The 22,500-nt window shown below is 39.8% G+C and overlaps 3 protein-coding genes across 4 annotated transcripts in view; 1 reads left to right on the top strand and 2 right to left on the bottom strand.

Annotated features, from left to right (window-relative positions):
• LOC138006407 (cathepsin L-like) overlaps nucleotides 1-8,010 on the top strand; it is a 32,184-nt gene extending 24,174 nt beyond the window's left edge. Inside the window, exons 10-16 of the mRNA XM_068852707.1 lie at nucleotides 698-817; nucleotides 3,349-3,413; nucleotides 4,288-4,378; nucleotides 5,160-5,205; nucleotides 5,387-5,411; nucleotides 6,134-6,238; nucleotides 7,249-8,010. Coding sequence (XP_068708808.1) covers nucleotides 698-817; nucleotides 3,349-3,413; nucleotides 4,288-4,378; nucleotides 5,160-5,205; nucleotides 5,387-5,411; nucleotides 6,134-6,208 — 422 coding nt within the window. The 3' untranslated portion in view covers nucleotides 6,209-6,238; nucleotides 7,249-8,010. The remainder of the gene's footprint in view (nucleotides 1-697; nucleotides 818-3,348; nucleotides 3,414-4,287; nucleotides 4,379-5,159; nucleotides 5,206-5,386; nucleotides 5,412-6,133; nucleotides 6,239-7,248) is intronic.
• A 1,351-nt stretch (nucleotides 8,011-9,361) lies between these two features.
• On the bottom strand, nucleotides 9,362-15,707 carry LOC138006402 (proton-coupled folate transporter-like). 2 transcript variants are annotated; one of them, XM_068852699.1, is made up of 7 exons: nucleotides 15,485-15,707; nucleotides 13,966-14,198; nucleotides 12,355-12,667; nucleotides 11,474-12,016; nucleotides 10,589-10,672; nucleotides 10,340-10,499; nucleotides 9,362-10,097 (listed from the first exon to the last, which is right to left on the bottom strand). In XM_068852699.1, the coding sequence occupies exons 2-7, from the start codon at nucleotides 14,188-14,190 to the stop codon at nucleotides 9,881-9,883; spliced, it is 1,542 nt and encodes a 513-aa protein (XP_068708800.1). In that variant the 5' UTR covers nucleotides 14,191-14,198; nucleotides 15,485-15,707; the 3' UTR covers nucleotides 9,362-9,880. The 2 variants fall into 2 exon arrangements, with proteins under 2 accessions (XP_068708800.1, XP_068708801.1); XM_068852700.1 differs by lacking the exon at nucleotides 15,485-15,707 and adding an exon at nucleotides 14,433-14,670.
• Nucleotides 15,708-21,270: 5,563 nt separating this feature from the next.
• LOC138004963 (QRFP-like peptide receptor) overlaps nucleotides 21,271-22,500 on the bottom strand; it is a 4,032-nt gene continuing 2,802 nt past the window's right edge. Inside the window, exon 3 of the mRNA XM_068851257.1 lies at nucleotides 21,271-22,359. Coding sequence (XP_068707358.1) covers nucleotides 21,410-22,359 — 950 coding nt within the window. The 3' untranslated portion in view covers nucleotides 21,271-21,409. The remainder of the gene's footprint in view (nucleotides 22,360-22,500) is intronic.

The following is a 22,500-nucleotide window of genomic DNA, read 5'->3' on the forward strand; positions in this document are numbered from 1 at the left end:
TTGCTGAAGTGCTGCTTTAAAGTTTCTACTGAGCCATGTGATGGCAGCGTTCCTTTTATTTTGGAGGAGTGTTCATTGACTGACTTACTAAAACACACATGGTGATTTGGGGGAAGACTATAAAATTAAATTTTTCATGGATATAGATAGTACACTGTATATTGTTTTTATTTTTTCGACGGGGGGGGGGGGGGGGGCAGCAAATCCCAAGGGTTTCATTAAGATTTTGCCTAGGAGATCATCAGCATTTGGCAGCTGGCCATTGTTAACGTTCTTTAGTTAATAGATTGCGTCAGCAGAAAAGAGGAAACCAGCTGGGAAAAGTGGTGACAAAAGAGTGTGTACAGACAGTCAATTTGCCAAGTGCCTTGTTATGAAACGCCCCATGCCGAGACAAATTATGTAAAACAAATGAAATGATTGCAAGGAAACAACACCAAGTTGAAAAACAAAATAATGATCAACTCACAAAGAACGCTTGCTCTATAGTGTAGATTACCCAAGTACGATGTAACACACTACATTGGGCATTAGCCTCAAACAATAGGACAAGGCAATGGAATTTAGAAGCATACCACGTCTTCCTCATCCGGTGTTTCCATTATATGTTCCATCATGCTCTTCTGATTCCATTTTTTAGCACTAATGCTGACACGATGAAACCTCTTGTATAATAGTGCTTTTAAATTATTTTTAGGTGGACTTGAGGCGGAGAAAGAGTATCCTTATGAAGGAGCTGATGAGAGCTGCAAGTTTAAGAAATCGGAGGCTGTTGTGTACATCAACTCCTCTGTTTCAATATCCAGCGATGAAAGCAGTGAGTCACTGATAAGTTTTGTTACGTGGTTAAGATCCTATGAAACTAGAAATTTCCTGCCTTGATCGCTATTTCCTTATTTGACCTTCAACTCTATACCCATTTTTTGTTGATTAATGGAGCGTTATTCAAGTATGTAAGTGAATTATTATTTCCGTGGGATGCCGTAGGCAGCCACGGTAACGATGCGGGACCGTTTGAATTTGTTTTTCATTTTTTTTTCGTCGTCGTGGTCTTCGTAGTCACAAATGTGCATACCTCGACGTACCCCACGGAAATTGAATTAAGCTTCGACAGGAGCCCATCACCCGGAGCGTGCAACTTAACGATACGCAACGCAACGGCGTTTTCACAAGTAACGTTATTTTTAGATTGAATTTCCCGCTAATGAGACTCCCACAGGAGCCCGATGACCAATTACAAGAAATTAAGCTGACGTCATAGGGTCACCGAACCGTAACTGACTTTGTTTTTTGACCTAATTCGCGGGAAGGGCTGGTCTAAAAATAAGCCTACTTGTGAAAACGCCGTTTCACAGACGCTGTATGGAAGTTGCACGTTCCAGGATGGGCTCCTGGCTTCGATCAGGGAATCCAATCATCCCTTACTCCCTTACGGGGCATTCTGAAAGTTCGTTGGACCACTCGGCCACGTTGACGAAGTTCTGATGTTGTGATGAGAGCAGACATTTAGTTTGGAATCCATTCCGCCCGCGGTGATTGAGATATTATATTGTAAAGCGCATTTGGACATATGGAAAATGCGCTGTATAAATACCTATTTATTATTATTATTATTATTATTATTATTATTAAACTCACATCTGAAAGTATTTAATAAAGTGAACCGATGATTTTTCTTTGAGAACGGCAAGCTTTAAAGGTAAGGAAAATTTTCTATTGTATTTCTAGATCTTGCTTCGTTCTTGTGTGTTCCACTGTGAACATATATTTTGCATAGAACGGATTCTCCAATCGACCTGTTTCTTGCAAACCAGTTTATTCAGTCGTTCCAACGTAGAAAGAAGATAAGGAAATAGCCTTCAACGGCCATACAAAATGAAAAATTAAATCACGTTTACAAAAAATAGCTATCGTGATCACGGGGACCTCGCAGCGGTCCCCCATCCAAGTACTATTAAACTCCATTCGAAAGGGCTTAACTTCGGTTGACACTTACACTAACATCAACGATTGCGATCTTTGTGTTGAATTCGCACATATCTTGTCGAACTTAATAACACTTGGAAGAAAAAACAAACTAACTTATGTGGTGTATCCTTTGTTTCTTGAGTTGTCAGTATTAAACACGCAAGGTAACTTGATCACATACGGCCGCTAAAATTGATGTCACTTTCGATTTTGCGATTTTACTTGTACAACCAAAAGTACGATAGAAAACTTGAACGTAGCAAAAATCTCCCAGAATGTTTTTCGCTGATGGTAACTTGTTATATTCGCGGCGCAAAATTTATGATGTTTTCATCTCACAAATTTTGTTGTTGATGGCAAATTATTTTCTTCTCGACACGTCCTAAAATCTTCCCTCTGCTCTTCTTAAACACTGTATATCAATATTTATTTACTTTTGCGTCAATATTTGTTTCGCATAAAGAAGGCTAACAAAATCCGTACAGAATTAACTGATTATAGTGAAATGTGAAGTGCTAAGTTTCTACCCCATATGAACCATGTGAGCGTTAGCCCTACTAATGGCAATGGGCCCACACAAGGACAGAGAAAAACTCTGACCAGGGTGGGAATTAAACCCACGACCTTCTGGTAAAGTGCTACACGGCCAACGTTTGAAAAAACGTAATTCTTCCTTGTAACAAAATCTGTACCTTGCTTAGTTCGCACTTTTGAGCGTTAAAATAGAATTTTCAGTTTTATGTTCCTTACCGAAAGTCGCATATTATGAGGTCTCCCATCCAGATACTACTTGTCGTGAAAAATAAGTTTTAAGGGAACTTGATAATGATCAACATGTCAGCCTTGAAGCCAATGTTTCTCGATTTCATTTAATTTTCTTTAGTCTTTCTGGGTTTAGTATTTTACTGAACCATATGTCTACTCAGGGTCAGGGAGTATTTAGTAAAGACATCTACCATGGCACTATAATGATTTACGATACCAAAACAATATCGTTTACCATTAGAACTACATGTTACGCAAAGACAACAAAACGCAGCTCAGTTGACAGTCATGAAAAAAAAACACTTTCAAGTTACTGCACTACCACAGTACGCAATGCGTGCCTATTTTTTTTAAGTATCTCGTCAATCCCCCTCGCCCCCCCCCCCCCCTCCCCCAATATCCTGTATCCCTATAATTGTTTACCTAAATATCCCTTATCCTGATTTGCGTTTGCAAATTTAGTAACAATAATAAGAGTTTTTACAACGAACAACTTCTAGTAAAATTACAGATTTATCTTTCTGGTAATCTTTCGCCATTTTCCGAAGTTTACCCGTAGTTGAAGTGTTTCTGCATCCCACAGATAGACTCTTATAGGCGTCTTGTTGTTTACAGAAATGGCAGCATGGCTGGTTGCTAATGGGCCAATTTCTATTGGTATCAATGCTAATATGATGCAGGTAAGATAGAAGGTGCAGTACATAACTTGAAATTAATTATCAATATTAAAACGAAAAAACAGTTCATGATGGCAGTATCGACACTGGTGATTGCTGCTGCTGCAGTGGCGGCGGTGATAAATTATATTAGTATCACCCAACTAGTGGACGTATGCAAATCCTGTATTTTAATTGGCTACGCTAGTAGAGGACTATAAGTAATAGTCCTCGAGCAGCGAAAAGCGTGACGCTTTCTTTGGTTTTATTCCCAAATAAATATTTCTTCAACTTGCACTTGCTAACTTGATTATTGCCTTTTCTGCCCGACTAGTTGGGTGATACCAAAACAATTAAACCCTTTGCCCTCAAGGGCCACGAATCAGTGGCCCATTGGGCTTCTCCTCATGGGCTATTGACCCGTAGCTCGCAAGGGCTACGGGTCTAATTGTTAAATATTTTACTGTTGCCAAGATAACGTCATGCTTATGTGCAGGCCGCTCAAGGCCTGCATGGTTGTTAGTTCAGCTTGGTCCAAAAATTGGTTAGTATCGAATGTTCCCTTTTTGGGGGAGAATAAAAAACCCTATTGCTATTATCATTATCGTTATCATTATTATCTCTGTCATCAAACTCCTGCCAATTTTACCAAGTCTTTTGCTCTTCATGTCACGGTGTATCGTCGTCGTATGTTGCAAACTAACTTTAAACTTTAATTCCTTGCGTCTAAGGTTGTATATATTATTTTTGTTTTTCCTTAAAGTGGAGTTTATTTCAGTACAATGAATTTATTTATCTCTTGTGGCAAAGCAGTGATGACATAGACACATGACTTGAGATACGAAAAATAAATAATTCCGTTGAGGTGACTGCCTTTTTTACTTTCGTCATGTTACAGTTTTATTTGGGAGGAATTGCTCATCCTTGGGAAATATTCTGTGATCCCTCAGAGCTTGATCATGGTGTGCTAATTGTCGGTTATGGAGTCAGTAAGTATCTTTAAAAATATGCATTTGAATACTGTCGAAGTGAACTAGTGCTTTGGGAGAAAATTTTATTAATTGTGATGGCAGCAAAAACTTTGAACATTGATCGGTTTCTACTTATTTGCAAAGAAATGAGAATGTCACAGACCTTGATCTTCGAAACTCGTGTAAGAACTAAATTTAATTGATTTACTCAGTGACAACTGTCAGAACTGCTTTTTTTGTGGTAACTGTTAGGGCTCTTGATCCTTTGTACGTACAGTTTAAATACATAGCAGTTATATTTTAGCTTTAGTATTTTTAATGAAGTCATTGGGTAATTTTTTTAGAGTACGCTAGCCTGGTGTCTTCACTTACCATGCTACTTCACCGCCAGCAAGCTAGAACGACTTGACACTATAATGAAGTTATTGATTGATTGGCCTTAAATTATCATATAAAGAACTGTAAACCAATCACAAGAGGCAGAGAAAACGCATGACGCAAAGAAAAGACAAAGCGGGCACGAAGCGCGGGAAAATGCGACCAGTTGCAAATACCTGCAGCCGACAGTGAGCGCAGGAAAATGCCTGCGACCAAATCACAATAATTGTTAATTCCTGATTTGATTTTGATTGGCCGAGAATATGGCGCAAAATTTTTTGAGCTGAGTAATGCAAACCGTGCGGACCACGCTCTTATATTCGATACTTCAGTAAAAACCTCTCGAGTCTAGATTATTGTTGTTACTGCCACAATTCACAAGTAATTTGTACGTTAACATTGTGTCGTTTTATTCATTTAGAGAAAGGCTGGTTTGACGATACACCATACTGGATTATCAAGAACAGGTGATTTTCTTTTCTTACACGTGTTTTTCTACTTTAGGGAAACCAAATTGTGTGCAGCTGAGTTGATGTGGATAGGTTTTGGGAATTTTACTTGTATTGCTTTTAAGGCAAATTGCTAACCTTGCGTCTGAAATCAGTAAAGCCGTATATTTATTGAGGAAGTATTTTGCTTTCGTTGCAGTTGGGGAGAAAGCTGGGGAGAAGAGGTCAGTCTGGGGTACTTAATTAATAGTCGAGTGGATGGCCCAAAGTTTCTAAGAAGTGAATGGTGTTAAATTCAATTGTATTATATTATTGGGCATAAGAATTTTCACCACAGGTATTGTCACAGAGAGACGCTACTTAATGAAGCATTTAATGAACACATGAACTGCGAGACCGGAGCATTGCTCTTCCATGTTTGAGCTATCAAGCCATCTGGGTCAATGGTACGATTTTAAGATGAATGCTACAAATGTACACATGCTACTTTCCGCAGTTCAAATATCAGTTCGTCTTATCCAATTCCTCTGCGAGTTTACCACGAACTTACAAATTACCAGTTCCCAGTTGGCTTTCGTAGCAAAATGGACCCGTTTCTCGAAAGTCCCGAAACTTTAAAGGCTATTTTCGGATGTCACAATTTCCTCAGTATCTCAAGAACCGAGTGGATTTAAGTCGTCAAACTTCACAATCATTTTGCTTTTTGTTGCCGTGAAAACATGTTTAAAAGATCGACTTTCCAAATCAAGCGGTTTCGGTAGTTTCGTAAATGGCTTTCCGAAACGTTTTCGGGACTTTCGAGAAACGGGCCCTACTACACCGATATCGCAGAGGTCATAGGTTCAAATCTTGTTCAATTGTGACGTTTTCAGGGTTTCCTCAGTTTCGTTACTGTTAAGTAACGCTCATAAATCTTGACGTAAAAGTATCCTGTTATGCTCCACAGGGATACTACTTGATCTACCGCGGTGATGGATGCTGTGGTTTGAACACCATGTGTACCTCGGCTGTTGTCGACTAAGATGCAAGCTGACCAACTGGCTTTATTAAGGTGATGCTAGTTTGCTACTTCGTTAAATATTCTCTTATTTGGATATTGTAATAGGACTGCATGCTGTCCAATTTGGAAATAATTGGATGAGGACTGCCAAATTATATAGCATCCAAAAGCAGATGAACATGGCAAACACAGAAGCACCATGTGTGAACCTTCAAATTGGAGAAAACAGTCTTTTAAAAGCAGTGATAATAACAATAAACTGCAACCTGATTGGCCAATACTCGGTTGTTTTATTTATCTTGACATTTGATTGCTTGATGGAAAGTATCCAGATTTTTCTCAAATTGGACGGTTTGTACAAAGCTGAAGTAATCGTTCCGGTAAAATTTTCCAATTTATTTTGAATTTGGACAGTGGGCAAAAATTAATAACAAACAGATCTGTTGACAATATTGGATTTTGATGCTATATAATTACATTAATTACATTAAGAAGTGCCGTAGCTTTCAATTTCATTTCCATAACAGTACCTCTGGGGACGTCTTTGTTTGTAAGCCGCCTCAAAATCAAGGAATAGAAAGCGAGTGAACCTCTTCCCGTAGTATAATATCTAAGGGCACTTTTCTTTTGTCAGACCTGGCCGGCCAGACCCGTCATTTTGCAAAAACAATGCAACAATTTGAAGGAGGACTTGCATGATAATCCCTCGCATTCTTCTGGAGGAGTTTTTAAAATGTTAACATGTTGTAGAGTTCTTCCTTTCAGCTGTCAAGTGTGGCCGGACAGTTCTGTCAAATGGAAAGTGTCCCAAGTGTCTTCAGTGTTAGGTCCGAAAAAACTTCATTGTTATCACTTTAGAAATGCTCAGGGGAAAATTGTAAACATCTCCTGGCAAGACCGTGCAAGATCAAGGGAAAAGGGATTGCTGATTTTTTACCCAACATTGATCAGTGAAAAGTCGACACAACCGTGGAATTCACGGTTACCTCCAACGTATTTAAAGTTTATTTTTTCATGCGTATTGAGTCCATTATTCACTTTCAATTTATTTTTTGTCACAGGTCGACGTCAATGTTCAATTTATACTCCATTTTTTTACATCAATTTTAGCTTTTTAGATTTAATGCTAGTGTTTTAAAATACTCTTATTTTCTGTAATACAAATACGAATAATTGTTACTCTACGTTGTCAAATTTGAAAGCTGATACCCGGTTAGGAAGACCAAGTAGGTAACTACACTCCTTAACTAAAGATGACTTTTAAGAGTTCTTTCAAAGTTATTTCTAGAGAATGAAATTTGGCATTCTCTTTGACCCTATTGAGAGTGACGCTTATAGGTTCTACTCTGTCTAACGCTGGACGATTTTTCTTGTCAGTGGAGGCCGCGTTAGGCCTGGGGGTGAATGGGTTAACAAGATCTTGTTCCACTCAAAAACTATGTACCCTTTAAAGTACACACAGCTGAAAGAAAAGTAATAAATTTTAGAGTCCTTTGGCTGAAACGAGAATGTCTTATGTAAGAGCTATCGAATCCTTGAGTCATGTCGAAAAATAATTGTTTTCAACAAGATCTTTAACTTCTAGTTCATAGCACAACTATATGGGCAAAATGTTGAAGCTATCGAATATGTCTAGTAATTAGTTTTTCGATTGTATTTCAGTCTGTTATCTTACTCTTAACTTTAAATTTAACTAACTGCATTTAGTTATATACATGTATGAGCGGGTGAGTTTGTCGCCGAAAAGATTTAATTACTTTTGCTGCTTTTAGTATTTTACATTTTTTTAATAAACAGGGAAATAAAAGGGTATTTTCCAATTATGGATATGTTGGATTTTTCATGTAAAGGCAGCCACACACTAGGCGATATTGTTCGCCGATCGCTGCGAAAATCGCTTAGTGTGCTGCTGGTGCTGCGATTGCGATTTTCGCCGATCGCTGCGATCGGCGTATAAAATTGCCCATATATAGTTTGCCAGATATCGGCTATTAAACTCTTCGCAATTCGCCTAGTATGCCCGTTCCCGCGACTTTTTTCCGCCCGTTCCAGCGAATTGCGGAAGGATTCAACCAATAAGACCACGCGCTTTTATCACGTACGTCACTGCATAAAAATGGCGGACAACAGCGAAGAAATAGTGGACAGATGAAAGAGAAGATGCCTGGGAACGACAATAGAGGAAATTCGCTGCGACCAGGTGTTCCCGTAACACGGGTCGACGAAATTCGACGGCGATTTTCGCTGCCGATCAAAATCGCTACGATCGGCGAACAAAGTCTCATAGTGTGTCGCTGGTTTAAGTTTTTCAGTTTGTCGATAAATGACTTCTAACATCAGATAATTAAACACATTCCAAAAACTAAGTCGATCAAAGCGTATTTTCCCTAGATTATTAAAACAATGTATAAAGAGCGGAAAGTGGAAGGTTTCAGCGCTTTTTATTTAAAAAAGTGGCTCAATTCGCTCCGGCAAAAGCCAAGTGATCGAAAAATCAACCATTGAGCTACGTACTGAATCGCTTTGGTGAAAAGGAAAGCTATTCTCTAACTATCATTGGTCAGAACTCAGCTTTCTCGGAACTCGGTTGGAAAACAGAGAGTTGAGAACAGTGTTGAACAGACAACCGAATCAATGGAATCCAGCTCTGAGATAACAGCTGCGTCGTAACTTATGGATTGGTACATTGCAGGTGTCATATTAAGTGTTTTGGCACTTTGTGCATTTCCAAACTATTTCCCCCTCCCCTTTTACAACGTTACATTTTAATAGCTTGAGAAATCAAGACAAGTGACAGGAACGTGACAAATGTGCATATTAAGTGGGGGGGGGGGGGGGGGGGGGGGGCTAGCTTTGTTCAATCCATTGGTACAGTAACTTCAAAATTCGCGGTTTGCGCTGCAGGCTCTTTCCTTGCGTGGTTTCTAGTCTTAATTTGCCCCTTCCCATTCCGAAACTTTTAACTAACTGTTATTGAATTCTTTGAAAACCACTGACAACTATTTTTCGTGTCCAAGTTGGTTTCCTGAGAATATTCTGACCTATAATCTCACACTGATACTTGCTTAGCAAGATGCACTCCGTAATGTGACGTATAGGTTACCATGACAACAAAAGAGCCATCTAAAAACGCCCTACATTTTGTCGTTAAAAGCTTAAATCTCAAAACTGAACTCGGTGAACCCATTTTTTATTGCTGTAACGTAATTAGCAGGCTGAGATCAAACTTTGTTGGAAAACAAATTCTGGAGCAGATTCATAGCCACCTTCAAAACTGGAAAACGTTAAGGTGGCTCTGAGATACTCAGGTTTCCTATGGGTTGTACTGAGCCTCACTGACACAGGGATATTTTTGCGCGGTTTAAACTATGCGGAGAATTCGAAAGCTGAACTTAGCAAGTGCTGTTGATATCCAAAAAGCAAATTGGGGGTAACCATGCATTTTTCAGACTGAGATAATTAGGCTTCAATTTGAAAAAAAAACTCCATACATTGCTTTGTATTTTAAAGCTTTTTACAAATATTGATGATCAATTATATTTGAAAATTTTGTGGTTACCCACAGTTTTCTTTCTGGATTTCAGTAACACTTGTTAAGATCAGCTTTTCCCGCATATTGATACACCGCCCAAAAAATACCTTTGAATTAGTAGGCTGTTTTCCTGCTGGTGTATGTTTAGAAGAGAGTGTTAGCTACAATGAAGTCATTTCGGAATTTTTCTCCTCCTCCAAGGATACGTCTTCAAAATTTACGTCATTGTTATCTGTATCTGCGTTTTGCGGTGGGTTTTTTAAGGCTGCGTTTTCTAATTTAACATCATCCTCCACTGCATCTACTCCTTCGAGTGCTAAACCCTCTGTTGAGCTCTTGTCTGTCATCTTCCGAAATGCCATTGGATTCTTTAAAAACCTGTCAAAAATGTGTTTTTGTCCAATCAATCCAGAGACTAAATACACGTTTGGATCATGTGACCAATCTGGTTCCAGAATACTACCACGTGGAGCACACAAATATAGAAGCAATTTAATATAAACAATTACCATGGTTTCCAGGCTCCACCGACCTAAGAGAGCCCCGGTCTATAATGACTTACAAAACATACGAATTCTGAGACCCTTAACCTCCGAACACGTTCAGCCAGGAATACTTACTTTGTCATGAGCATTGGAATGGTAAGTAGAGTAGCAGCTATAAGAAACGGCAAACCAGGAAAACCACGTTCAGACGATTTGATGTACATCGGATTGAAGATGAACGCGCCCAGAAAATTACAGAAAGTATCCACAGTCGATACAGACGAGAACAAGGCACCTACATATATGAATAAAAAATCAGTAATATCAAGGCAGCCAGTACTTGCTACATTCGTGCAACCTCTTGCATTGCGGGAAGAAACTTGCCTCTCTCATCCGGATCTACCGTCTGAGACATCATTCCTTTGTACAGCGGTAGAACAGCACCTCCAAATATTCCAATAATGGGTACTAAAACGTAAAATAAAGTAGAAAGTAAAACAAAAGACAAAACGACCTTCAAGACTAATCCTTCTGCAAGCATGTAATTCGCAAGGGCACCAAGATAAGGGATTTTGGGGAGCAGCCTAATAGAGCAGTCTCCATTATATAAAGACGAATGAAATACCAATGAACAATGACTCGATTTATTATGTAATCATCGCTACGGTGATATTTTCAAGTGTGAAGATAACTTTTTATTTTTACATATGAAGATACCATGTTTTCGTCCGAAATCTCACCTGGTATTTCGTTGGTATTTATATAACAATTTTTTTTCTCTACTCCCATGTAAGACATCTGAGTCGGTGCTAGCCCAACTAATGGAATGGGCCCACAAAAGCCAGAGAATTACTCATCTGACTATGGTGGGAATTGAACTCGTGACCCCGGATTACGTTGCTTGAACTTACCACCGCCCGTTACTGTTAATGCAAGTGGACTATTTCATTCTGAAGACCGAATGTGAGGTGACAACTTATCTTGTGGACCTCGTAATGAATTTGTACAAAGATAACAAGTCGCTTTAGCTCCTTTCGAAATCCGTGGCCACTTTGTCCAGATTTTTGCGTTTGCAAAGGAGATGCGAATTTTACATTTGCCTCCCTTCGTGGAAAGGAGCAACCAATTGCAATTTCAAGTTTCTCCTGATTCTCCAATATCGTACCAAGGTTCTGTCTTCTTCTGTTGTGCGCGTGTTTGTGAGAGAGAGAATCTGGGAACGAATTTGGGAGAAGAGAACAGGTATATTTACAAGAAGTGGGTTCTTACCCAGAAAAACCATCCATGTACGATCAGTAAACGCAAAGAAGGCCAGCGATGCGCACTGCGTCAGCATACCAACTCTGATAACATTGATGTCAGACATAAACCGCTTTAGAAGTGCAATACCCACGATTCCACCAAAGCCCTGCATAAAGAACCGGAAGGCCATGAACACGCCCAACGTCGCTGGTCCCCAGCACAGCGGGGTGCGAAGGACAAATAACGACACCACTCCACTGAGTCCCATAATGCCAAGATTGACTATTCCGTCCGAGACAAGTAGCATAACGAGGTTTTTCCTGGCCCCATTTCTTGGTTTGCTGTAGACACTCCAAATTGCTTTGAAACTATCGAAACTGAAAAACCTCAATTTCTTTTTGTCAATATTTGGCTTAGATTCCGGAACCAGAAAGACAACGCACAGTATGGAGGTCACGTGACAGGCGAAAATAAACCAGTACGGTGGAATGAAACCGAGGTTCTTTAGAAATGGACCACTGGTCAGCTGGCTGACAACGCCTCCAATAAACACAACGAACTGGATAACGGCTAAATTAAAAGAAAACAAAACAAGGTCTCTAGCTTTTTAATGAGATTATTTGTGTCTCGTTAGGAAAAGCCGCTTTTCATTATTTAGATTGATTGGAGCCGCTGAAGTTAAGGCTAAGAAACGGCGTTAAAACAGAATAGCCAAAGCCTTTTAATGCTGAGCTTAAACGCTATTTTTGAGGGCATAGACTAGTTGTTGTCCTTCCTAACTTCGTGGAAGTGGAAAGGTCCGACAATGAATTTTCCCGGTGTTTTACAGGGAACCTTCAACCAACTGGTACAATTCTCTGCAGCCAATTGCGGGAATCCTTCAAATAAGTGTTATAGAATTCACTAACCGATATGAATGGCAAGTCTTTGCTCTGTTGTTACATCAGCAACGTAGGAAAACGCTGCCATTGTCATGATGGTGGCAAATCCTGAGAAACCATTAATTGCTTCTCCAACAAAGAGAATGTACACAGGTAAATCGAGGTACATTATGATGAGAATTAGGAGGGACTCGATAGCGCTTCCAACTGGAGGGGACAAAAGGGCCGGGCGTCTGCCACCGGTGTCCGTCCATGGACCCAAAAGAAGAACCATAAAAATAGAAGGAATGGACTGAAACAAAACGTTGCCCATGTCGATTCTCGCGGCCATGTCTTGAACCTAATGATGGAATCAAGAACACAATATAGTTGCACAACTAGTCTGCCACGGTTTACAAATATGTTCTTAAAAGGCTTTGTCAGTGATCCTTGGCCAAAGGCTTGAAAGCAATAGGGATGTTAGGATAAACGTCGCTTAAATTGTGGCACATTTATCCAAATCCCTATGCCCAGATCATGTGGCCTGTTAATGATATTCGGTTAGACTATAGTTCTGAAAAGTTGGTCATATTGTGCCTGGCTACATTGCGCCTTACGACGAGTTCTTAACGTATATAATATAAACATTTATTTGCCTTTGATAACTCAACTTTCGCGTGGGAACTGAACCAATAGTCACTATCACGCTGAAGAATAGTATTTATTGGTGTAAAGTAGCATGTTCCAGAACCCCAGGTGGTCGGGAGGGCGAAAACAAATGCTTACGAAAAACGAAACTCACTCGTTTTTCGCACCCAGTTTTTTTCGCTTTCCCGACTATCTGGGAGCCTGGAACGGCAAGGAGTGAAGGTGTGAAGGCGCGTTTCGATTGACTGTATTCCGGAATATGGATACGTGGAATAGAAGTTAGAAATCCTTCGTTTTTACGGAGATTCACACTAAACTGAATTGTCCGACACCGGTCAAGATGCTATTTTTTAACATAATTATCCTTATTATCCTTGTTGCTTCAAAACGCCAAACATACAGTAATTGTAAATCATCACTCCACGTATTCTTATTCCTGAAGAGGGTCAATCGAACGCACTCTAATTCTTTGCACTTTCTAGGAGTACATCACATGCTTTTATTTTAAGAATTGATCAACGGCTCGCATTTATTCAACCACCGATTGCAATATTGGACGGCTCTATTCAAAACGCATCCTCCCTGTTATGTTTACTGACCATGACTGAAGATCGCCATGTCCCGGGCATTCCTTTACAGTTATTCCGCTGTCTTCAGGTGAGACCAAACAGTTCAATCGCGACGTAATCACGACACATCCTTAACAAACACCTTAGGAAAAAGTCTCTTTCCCTCTGACCATCAGCCACAGCAGATACAAAAGAAAAGAGACCTCTGCTGGTAATGAAAGCAAAATCTACATTCCTTTGCCAGTTGTTGCGTGTTAACGTACTTTAACGTCTTGTGAGTGGGTAATTTTTGCTTAAGATGCATTCTGTTTACCATCGGATTTTAGATAGAGCGAAAAAACTCGCCTGGGACACTATAAATTGTCTCATCAAATTTCTGGAAATACGCGAATAAGAGTGACAATAAAGAGAAAAGGTTCCAAAAATTCTAGAGAATTTGTACCTCTTTTTCCAGATCCGTAAGCGACGAATTCACTCCAGCATCCACATTACAGCCCTTTTCGCTTGTTTCCGATATGTTGTAAGGGAATCCCTTGTATTGACTCACTCTAAAATACACATACTGAGTCAAGACTGGGAGACTCATAAATATGCCAAACGTGTAGAACAACACTACCGGCTCCACTGTCAGATATCGACGCCATCTTGGTAAATTTGGCGGTGGCATTATGAAACCTGAAAAATTCCACAAAGAATAAATCAGAAATTAAATCGCAGAGGCGAACTACACCGTAACAAACCTTAGATGTAACAAGACCTTAGATGAAAAGTGGAAAAAAATCCCTTCCCTATTTCTTTCTTTTTTCACTCCGAGCTCGCACAATTTTTCTGCTTAGTTACAAAAACTACTTGGAACTTGATAATCCGAAGTGGGAGTGGTCGAACAATGAATAATCGGTAAGCACTTACAATTTACATCTTGCACTTTTCACGCCAATTGCGCATGCGGTACGTGACAATGCCAGGAGTATATGGTAACGCCAGCATCTCGCGTAAGTTTTGTTCGAAAGATCGGCAGTGCGTCGACGAAATTTCACCGACACTTGAGAAAAATATTGGTCACTGACAGATGTCAACCGCGTAGATTTAATTTTGTGTGCATAAGATGATGGGACAGAAAAATTGGAAGAACAGCTTGATATCAAACTCCCACGCTGCTGAAGTCCTTGTGAATTAAATGCAAATATTGCAGTCTTTGGACAGACTCAAAACTAAATCAAGAACTGAGGTAATCAAAGGGAAATATTGTTCGCTTCAAAGATGTAACTCTGTGTGTGCTTTGAGTCTGAGAGTTTGCTTTGTAGGTAATAATAAATCATTCAGACCAGTTTAATTTTCCACACTCTACCAACTATTCGGTAAAATTTAAGAATCCGATCCCACCAACGCGTCGGCCAACACGTCGGCCAACGCGTCGGCCAACACGTCGGCCAACGCGTCGGCCGACACACCACCGACACACGACTGACACGTCGGCCAACACACTACCGACAAGTCGGCCGACACACTACCGACGCGTTGGCCGACGCGTTGGTGGGATCGGATTCTTAAATTTTACCCTAACTATTCCCAACTATTCCCAGCTATCCATGTATTGTTCAAATTGAGGCCAAGTCATTAGTAAATACTTAGACGGTGAATTGTCTTATCCTCAGCGGTTTAGACAGTAAAAAAATCCTTGTTTGAAAGGCCAGTTGATAAAAAATTCCGAGATAATTACTACATAAACGATTTCAAACAGAGAGAGGTTTGCTTGATTGTTGGGCAACAAAGCGACCTCGTCGAGTGCTACAAATAGTTAATTTGCATCGTCACTCGGGCATCAAGCTGCCAATAACAATCTTATCAGCGTCTTAATGAAGGTCTTATTCATTTTGTCAGTTCGATTGCCTGGTTATTGCAGATGTTGACAAAACTGTACAGACTTATTAGGCTTCAAGAAGCTTGAAATCATTACTAACCTTAACTGATGTTAATGGTTTTTCAAAGTCCTTTAAGTGGTTTTTATCGCTGACCCTGGTGTCACTAAGCCTATAGGATCTCCCTCAAACACAATAGATGTTATCCTGACTTTGGAAATCAGACTCTGTTAAACATTTCCTCGGACAGACGTTTTTCAAATCGTGTGGCCTGCATCATGCAATAAAACAAATATATATTTTCGTTGCCTTGGTTTTGCGTGACACAAAAGCGGTCAACGTCACAGGGCTACAATAATTTTAGCTTTCCACGCTCAGTAGCCTCCCACGCAGACACTCTCAGGGATTCGTCACGCGTTCCACCCCCACAAGCGTCTGGTGAAACGAGCCGAAATTTACGTAGACCAATCACAACGGACTTTCAGATTCTGGAAGTGCGGTTTAGACCCTGAGAAAACTGAGAAAACTGCAAGATGGGCTTCGTAAAATCGCTGACTTAAATTCTTATCAAAGAGAAACTTAAGCGTATAAATTTCATGCTTTGGCTTATAGATGTTTGCGGCTGTTCACAGATTAAGTAAGGTAGAATTTGTGTGGTTGAAACATCCCGTGCGATTCAAATTTATTTGTGACGATCGCTTGGGATTGATATCATATTTACATTTCTTTCTTCGCTATTTCAGTGGAGTTGTTTCGTTCGTTTCTTGTAGTCCTTCGGTTGAACTGATTTAAGGCCGGTTTGCTTTATTTTTCAAATCGAAGAAACACTGAGTACGATCGGTTCGCAACACAAAAACATTAAATCAATTTTTAGACACGATCATCACCAAAGCTTAAAGGTAATGGGGATTTTTTTCAAGCTTTGTTTTCGCTACTGTCCTAGTTGCGTTCATTGGGCTTGAAGGTAATGGTTGTCGTGCAGTTCAATTACACTTGCACTACTTTAATATTTGTAATTATTCGTATTTATATATTTCCACGGCGCTTTCAATTTTACTAGTAGATGAAACGACACCATACCTTTGCTAAGCACTTTCATTTTGACTCGCGACAGTGCAAATGCATAACCCACCGAGGAAACAAAATTAATGTTTCTGAGGATTATTTTGAAAAGGCTTCGTCCCTTTCATGATTCATCCAAAGAGGAAGTTGATGCATTGACAATCCCAGGGAAGATCTACACAGCGCTGATGTGTGCATGCAGCCATCCGTTGCCAAGATCTCTCTAATTTTGTATCCATACTGACCACCTCTTCCACTGTCCAATACACAAATACCTGCATTGTAGCGTACTACACATACAGCTTAAGTATTGATGCCACTAACTTGTAAGATTAACTCTCCTGGTATACTCCCATGTTACATTTCCTTTCATTTTGGTGCTGAAAGTCATGTCCTTTGCCACTCTGTATCCAGCTCTAACCTTTCGTACTACTAGGTTCAGGACCTCTCAGCCAAGAACCCAAGTGAGAGATCCTGGGAACTAAGTTGACTTTTCTGCAGATCCGCCTCAGTTCCTGATAAGCGACACTGTCCATGTGTTTGCTGCGTGCGTTGATTTTGTTCTTACCATTGAGTTTAGATTTTATGAAACGTTTGAACCACCTTATAATATTCTTTTCGCAATATGTCTTTCTCCTTCATCTTGTCCAACTCCAAGATGCCCAGATCCGTGTAACCATTACTGTTCACCGTTTTCTTTATTATCTCCATGCATTTATGAGCTTAATACCTGTACTACAACACCATGATATTTCTTAATTCCGAATTCCATGTCATGTCATGATTATCATTATTAATATTACATTGGAACCCAATAAAAAAAAAAAAGGAGAATGACAATGCCATATGACTAAAGAAACATTTTTTTTTCCTTTGGATTTCAAAACTAATACTAACTTACCCAAGTTTTAAGTTCTGATTTTGAAAATACACCTGCTTATTTTAACTGGAATTTTCTTATTTCAGGGTCCGCCATTACTAATTTTAAAATCTTGAGAGAGCTGGGTCGAGGAGAAAATGACGTCAAAGACTCCCAATGCGTGTGTACGCTGCTGAATTAATATGCAGCCCGGGAGTTTCGGGCTTTCAGACTTTTATACCTGTGTTTTGCATATATAAAAAATTGCGTTTACACGCTGAAATTTTAAGCTAGTGAGTAAATGACGTCATTTTCTCTAGATCCAACCCTCTGAGGTCCAATCGGTCAGTTTTGAACGTGAGTAATGGCGGACCGTGAATCCAAAACTTACACTCAAAATAAACAGCCTTTGGATAAAAGTCAAAGCTCAAAATTTTGCCAGTTAGGTGTTAAGCAAACACGCTTTCAAAATCTGAAGAAAAAAGAAATGATGTTTTGATCATAGTACCACTTAAACAGATATTTTAGGCGAACTATTCAAGGGCGGTTTCATTTTTATGCCAGCCTCTTAATTAATATGCAATTCATGATCAATCTTTTAAAATATTTACTAATTAAAATGACGATATTGCTTGATAAATTAAAAATTGTCCTGCTTTTTCTTTTTGTCATCAGTGAACAGGAAGGACGGTCAATCTTCCCCTAAAGAACACAAATGTATATTTTAACAATATTTAAATCTTTTCTAGATATAAGGTGATAAAGGCTTTGTTTACTCCAGGTTTTATTGATTTCATTGATGATATAATATGTTGGTGGCCGAATAACGGCGCCAACAATTTTAAAGGGGCTAGGTCACGCTATTTTAGGTAATTTTGTTTAATTTTGTTAATTATGAGCTCTAAACGTCAAATTGGCAGAGCAAGAGTCTTTCATTTGCAAAATCACGGCCACATAACAACTGAGAATAATTTTCCAGCTGTGTAAATGACATTTTGATATAGACTGAAATAAATTTGAAAAAAGGTGGGCCGACGTTTTTCAAATTTACCCAAATTCAATCCATTTCAGTCCTCTCCAGTTTTGCCCATCCATGTCCCTTCTTGGCTTCCCTGTGTTTTGTTAGAGTTCCTCTATAGTTTTGAACAGTTATTTTGATATTTTAGTTAATTCTATGACCATTCGATCAGTGCTGAAATTGCCTAAAATTGCGTGACCTAGCCCCTTTAAGAGAGTAGAAAATTGTATGAATGACGCATCCTCAATAAACGTTATATGGAAGCTCAGGCTAGTGTTGTCAAGATTTGAGGTTTTTGGAAATATCTCGCTTGTCGTGGCTTTTTTCGGGACAACCGCCTTAAAGCCATAACGCGTTTACATAGAACGATAGTGCTTGTACTTCATTGGCGCTTAGGCCGCAAAACTATACCTACATTTTTTGATTTACTTCTTCCTGGATGATTATTTAAAACCGGTTACAACAAACCTTAAAAATTATTATGGAATGTCTGAAATTTCTAATATTTTAACTGCGGAATGGAAATGAAAGTTAGAAAATTAGGAAGTTCGCCCGAGTTTCAGCCATTTGATGAGGGACAGTCTCGTGCTTCTCAGGCTGCCTTGTTCATTCCTAAAAATAACTATAAGTAACTGTTTCATTCCACGAACGGGAAAGTCCTCCGATTACCATTTAATAGAGTTTTTGATAAGTGTCGGGCCACCCAGTCAGGCTACCAGCAAAATACAATATTATACAGCAAGTAGCATTTTAACCTTTCAAAAATTGCTCAAACTGTATGGGTAGTTCTTGCAATTCATTCACAGTCAGAAAGGCCAGAGAGAAACTTCACTCGTGAACCACCATGTTTACAACACTGAAAGCATCTTCGGCCTCTGTCTCGAGAAGACCAGAAGCGAGAAACGCACGGTTTTTCCGTTACGATTATGCCTGTAGATTCAACTGAAATGTCAATTCCTTGTAAAAACACACAGCATCGTTTTTAGCATGGTACGTATCAGAGAGCCAGAACATTTACTTATGCTCTGACGGAATGCTTGAACAAGAGAGAAAAACGCACTTACTCCAAACATCTCGCCAGAGCTTCGTACTAGACAAATCATCCCAGGATTTCGGCCTGTGCGAACGCTTTCGGACGCGGTTGGCCCTTCGCTGCTTATAGATACCGACCTTCCTCCCGGTACGGCAGTGAGGGAGAGAAATGTCAATTAAAGTTAATGTAAGATTTCGATCGCTTTAATGTTCTTCGAAAAAGTCATTGTATTTCTCTCTCATATGGTACGCACTGGAGTCACGGTCCAAATAAGTTTGGAGAAAAGAGGTGATGGCGTCGCTAAAACTAAATTTGAGAAATTGTCTAAGAGATTACTACTACAAATATCCCCCTCGCCAAAAATCAGCGTGTCGGTGCAAATCAGTCACGAAGTAAGCGATCGTCATTTGCGCATATGACGTGTCAAAACCGAGGTACGCATGCGCGTATGACGTAATTCAAGATAGCGCTGAAAAAGCAGACGAAGGAAAAACGAAAACATTCTAAAGCTCACTCTATGCAGAGGATACCCAAGATTAGAAATTGCATTCTCCTGATGTCGAACGCAATTAGTTTGTTGGTGCGATAGTGGAATGCACGGTCATGAAAACTTGACATTATGATGAAATTATTTCTACTTCAAATATGAATGAAAAGTAATCTTGACAAGAAAAACTTTGCACTTAGACTCGCTTTGAAGAGGGGGCAGACATGAACTCGGAAATGGCCTATTTCCTCTTGTCTATATTCTCACGGGATATAATTTGAAATCGACTTCCTATTTTCTCATAAATTGTAACAATTTCTTTTACCAATAAGAACATCTGTGTAAGGGATAATTATTGGGGAATACAGTTGTAGGCACTTTAATCGGCATGGAAGGAAATGATGAGGCGCTCTTTTCATATCTGGAAAACTGGCTGAATCACTATGTTTACGGAAAAGAAGTCAGGTAAGAAATCGTTAAAAATAGCCAGCCTATTTATTTGCAGATCAACTGACTGGGAGTATGTAGTTCTTGCTTTTTTGTGTACTCCGTTTTAGTTGTAAATGCCATGCATTATTCTTGTCGAAAGAAAATCCCGTTACCCGAATCCCGTTCAAGCTTGGATTTTTCGGGCTTGCTTGAAACTGCTTATCTAACTGCAATGACCCTCTTAAAGTTCCATTTCAAACCTTAAAGATAACTGAACCAACACGAACACTGTTATCATTAAGAAAAACATCAATCGCATTTTGCAATGAACCTTTATTTTAAAGTTTCAAGTGCTTTATTAGCACCGTTGAAACTGTTATATCGAGACTAAAGGATTGATCTGATTTACATTTAAATATTCAAGCATTTAAAACGAAACTTTTGAGTGTAAGTGCACTTGCCAGTATACTGTTCACAGTCTGTATTTAGAGGTTGTATGTTCCGAGGGTGGAACTACCGCTATTTTGCCCTGTAACTCTTACCCCAAGAGGATACCCCACCCTGAAAATGGGCCTGAAAACCGGGCCTGGGTTCCAAGCTCATTTTCAGGGCGGGGTAAGAGCGAGTCCGGAACAGGACTGTCTGAGAGGAGGGACACAGCTATCAAGGCGCAGGAATGGAGAGCATAGCTATTCTACCCTGATTGGCTCGCCGTGTATCTCGCGAGACTTCGACTGAAACGTGCAACTTAATCCAGACTTAAGTGACTTGGTCGTTCTCGTGGACATGAAACTGGTCAACACAACCCTTTGATATCAAGAGGATGTTAACCCACAGACGAAAACTGGAAGTGAGCATTTCCCATGCAGGACGGTAAGCTCTCCCATATTTTTAACTAACAGAGAAACTGAAAAATTGAACAATTTAAATGTGGTGGTGTAAAGACAAACAGAAAAAAAAGGAAAAAAAAAACATCGTACTTCCGGTTGCCGTCCTTCGCTCGAAAGCGTCGCGTACTTGAAATCCCCATTATCTGCTCGTCATATTCGAGGTTTTAGTTCCATCTGTTCTTTGACAGTGTATCTTTCCAAAGGCATTTCACAGTCATTTTGCAATCTTACATTCACAATTTCTTTACACTAGCTTTTCAAACTGAGCCGCTTAAGTATAGACCGGCACGCATTTTGATTGAATAAGGTGAAAAGAAGGGGGTTGATTGCACTGTGTGAATGACACGCCCAGAAAGACACCACCTGCACAGCGATAGGCAAGTCAGGTAAAACCGTGTCGTAGCAGAAGTAAATCAACAGATGCATCACGTGGGCGGGAAGCCAACAAACTGCAAAAGTGATGACGAGAATGACAAGCATTTTGACAGTTCTCCTGTTACGCCGTTCTCTGATTTGGATAGCCGCCCGTGAATGGACTTCAGGTGCTTTGTGATACCAAAGCCTTCGACAGATCAAAATGTACAGTGTTGTAATAAAAGCAAGCGGTAAAACGTAGAGGAAAACAAAAACGAGTGCGAAGTAAATCTGAAAGAGTTTAAAGTGCGCAAATTCTACAGCGCAATAATTCTGTTCATCGGGTGGGTATTGTTGGCTTCTGAAGGTTATAAGATATGGGCTCATTAGAGCAAAGGAGCTGCACCAAATGAACGAATAACTTATCTTTGGATTTTTGACAAAATCTATGCGCTTGAAAGGCCATACTATACAAAAATAGCGTTCGAGCGCAAGAAAAACATGCGTCAAAATCGAGGCCGCGATCGAGAATGCCATTATGTATTGCACGATTTTGCACGTGATGTCGCCGAAAATCCCGGGGAACCATACATTATGAAGGTACAGGAAAATCACACATAATGGCATGGTGAAGAATGTTATCAGCAGGTCGGCCACTGCCATATTCGCCAGTAGCACATTGGTTGTTGTCCTTAATTCGCGTGTCTTAAAAGTGACGTAGATCATTACCGTGTTGCCCAGCAACGAGACCAAGAACACTATGGCGTAAACAATCGTCATTCCAATTTGAAGATCCAGCGCAATATAAAGGCTAACACCTTGACTGGCACTGCTGCCATTCGAACCTGGAAATCAATAAATTAAGCTAAAATTAAGGTGTATAAAGGCCAGGCACAAGGCTTCTTCAACATTTGCTTCAACATCCCTTCGATTTGTTGTTTCAAAACTAATTTTCAACAGTTGTAAAAATTAGGTACGTAATTTAC

Source organism: Montipora foliosa, chromosome 6, assembly GCF_036669935.1.
Source record: "Montipora foliosa isolate CH-2021 chromosome 6, ASM3666993v2, whole genome shotgun sequence".
NCBI classification, from domain to species: domain Eukaryota; kingdom Metazoa; phylum Cnidaria; class Anthozoa; order Scleractinia; family Acroporidae; genus Montipora; species Montipora foliosa.